This window comes from Amblyomma maculatum, chromosome 1 (assembly GCF_055883805.1).
Source record: "Amblyomma maculatum isolate TAMU_Amacu chromosome 1, ASM5588380v1, whole genome shotgun sequence".
NCBI classification, from domain to species: Eukaryota; Metazoa; Arthropoda; class Arachnida; order Ixodida; family Ixodidae; genus Amblyomma; species Amblyomma maculatum.
In genome coordinates this window covers 229796620-229798704 of record NC_139344.1, presented here as the reverse complement: position 1 = coordinate 229798704, position 2085 = coordinate 229796620, and the positions used below count along the sequence as shown (strand labels likewise).

The window sequence follows — 2085 nt, the reverse complement described above, 5'->3', positions numbered from 1 at the left end:
TTCTGTAGCAAATTATATCCGCCAAGGCTGAGAGTTTGTTTTTGAAATTTTTTTGTTTTGCCGTTTGAACTCATTATTTTCAGGAATGTTTTAATGTGTTCGCTGAAACATCAAAATCAACACTATACATCAATGACCTTAACAGCGCGGCTACTCACTGTTGCTGCATGCGTTCAGCTTTTTTGGAAGAGTGCGCGCACAGCTCATTCCTACATGGCGGCTTGCGCGGTAAGTAAAAGCGGGTCTGACTTTTTGTATCCTTTACTTCTCAGTGCATACACATGCCATTCATTTTAGACACATGCAAGGGTTCTTAGCTGTGGCTTGTCGTGAATCCAATACGAGATACAAGTATTTGATTTGACAATATGGTCAAGCGCATGTGCGGCCTGAGAAAGCATCGCGCTTCTTCATGCACGTGGTCTCGCAGAACGTGGTGTGGGTGAAGGCGACTCATCCCCGGGGCCAGCCGCCCGCCTGGCGTCCCCCGTCGCCGAGCTGTGGACCGTGCTTCTGCCCGGTTCAGTACGGCTGCATCTACCAGCCACTGGACCTGGCCGATCGGCGGTTCTTCGCAGAGTCGAGGGGTAATCACGCCTCGCTTCACATCTACGGCGTGTCGCCGGCAGACTATGGAGTCTACCGCTGCAGCGCCACCAGCTCTCCCAGTGGGTCGGCCGCGGACAACACGGAGACGGTGTACCAGATCGTACACTTCACTGGCTAACGTGCCGCACGCCATGGCACCGACACGTCATCGCGCGTGCTGCGCACGCTCTCAGCAAAAAAGGCACCTGCAGATAGCCGAATTAAGAACAAAGCTGTAAAAACTGGCACGAGAGAAAAGACATACTGCACTTGTGTTCACAAACCGTTAGCGTTGCCTTTTAACTTGTTGCTCTAGAGCTAGCCGCTCTTTATTTCTAGCTTTTTTTTTTTCTACTCTCGCTCTACATGTTGCTTAAAAACTAGGCTCAAAAACGCTTGTTCTTGAATTGCTGAGGTGACATTTGAAATTCGCACTGCATTTTGCTTTATTTCTTTCGGAAGACAACATTTTGAAGGCTACCTCTGCGGACATGAAGTCATTGTTTATAAGAGCAACGTTTACAGCTTTTACAACTTTCAAGACGCCCTTGACAGTTCTCACGTCAGAGAATGATAGCTCGCTTATGCATTGTGTGGTGGCACGGGCAGCAGCGCTCCTTTCAATCGTCCTGAAAGATCCCAAGTCCAACATCCACCAGATATCATTGCATCTACGACTGCCATGCGTAAATTCTATTTTCGGCGCGCATGTCGCCGCCATGGTGGCCACCTTTTGTCAGAGCCTACGCAGCTCAGTATACAGTCTCAGCTCACTCACGCTTGTGCAGATTTCGCGCTCCTAAGAAGCAGCTGGAAACAGCACAAGGGGAATTTCGCGTTTTATCCTTTCTTGGAGCTGTCTACAGTGACCTCAGCTTTTGCAGCCACTTCGAATAATTACGAATTTTATTTAAATTCATTTGTTAGCCTTGCGGAATACAACGACACTTGTAGCTTTTTCTACGCGCACTCTTTATTTTTCTTCAATTTGAGTAAATCGTAGGAGCTCTTTTTCTTCCAGATCGCTATTAGGTCTATTAGGACTTAGGGTCATTCAAGAGCCTTACTCGAATCAATATCTGTTGTGACGTCCTCTCTGAAACTCGCTGCCTTAAGTGAAGTCGAGAGCAACGTGGCCCTAATGAGCAGTTATAATGGTGTTTGTGATTTTGTCGCCATTAAATTGGCCATTAGAAACCTTGTTTTGTTGTTGTTATTTATTTAAATTGTGTCTTGTGTAAGAGGGATGTCTGACCAGCGAAAAAGCAGAAAGAAGAGGAAAACGGAGACGTCACGCGCCGAAGACAATGAAGTTTTGAAGAGGACAAAGAGGACGACGTTCGAGCTGTCGCTGTGAACGCTGGCCTTCGTAGCTGCTACGTAATATAAATATATTGCTGTGCGAACCATCTATACCGCTTCATTATAAAATACAAACTACTAATTGCACTCATAACCTCTGTATACTGGGTGGTTCCTTTCCATCGTATTAGAGCT

General features: G+C 46.7%; 1 protein-coding gene across 1 annotated transcript in view; it reads left to right on the top strand.

Moving 5' to 3' along the window:
* Positions 1–1645, top strand: part of LOC146205863 (uncharacterized) — a 20800-nt gene extending 19155 nt beyond the window's left edge. The window contains exon 2 of the mRNA XM_084586962.1: positions 431–1645. Coding sequence (XP_084443088.1) covers positions 431–727 — 297 coding nt within the window. The 3' untranslated portion in view covers positions 728–1645. The remainder of the gene's footprint in view (positions 1–430) is intronic.
* The last annotated feature ends 440 nt before the right edge of the window (positions 1646–2085 follow it).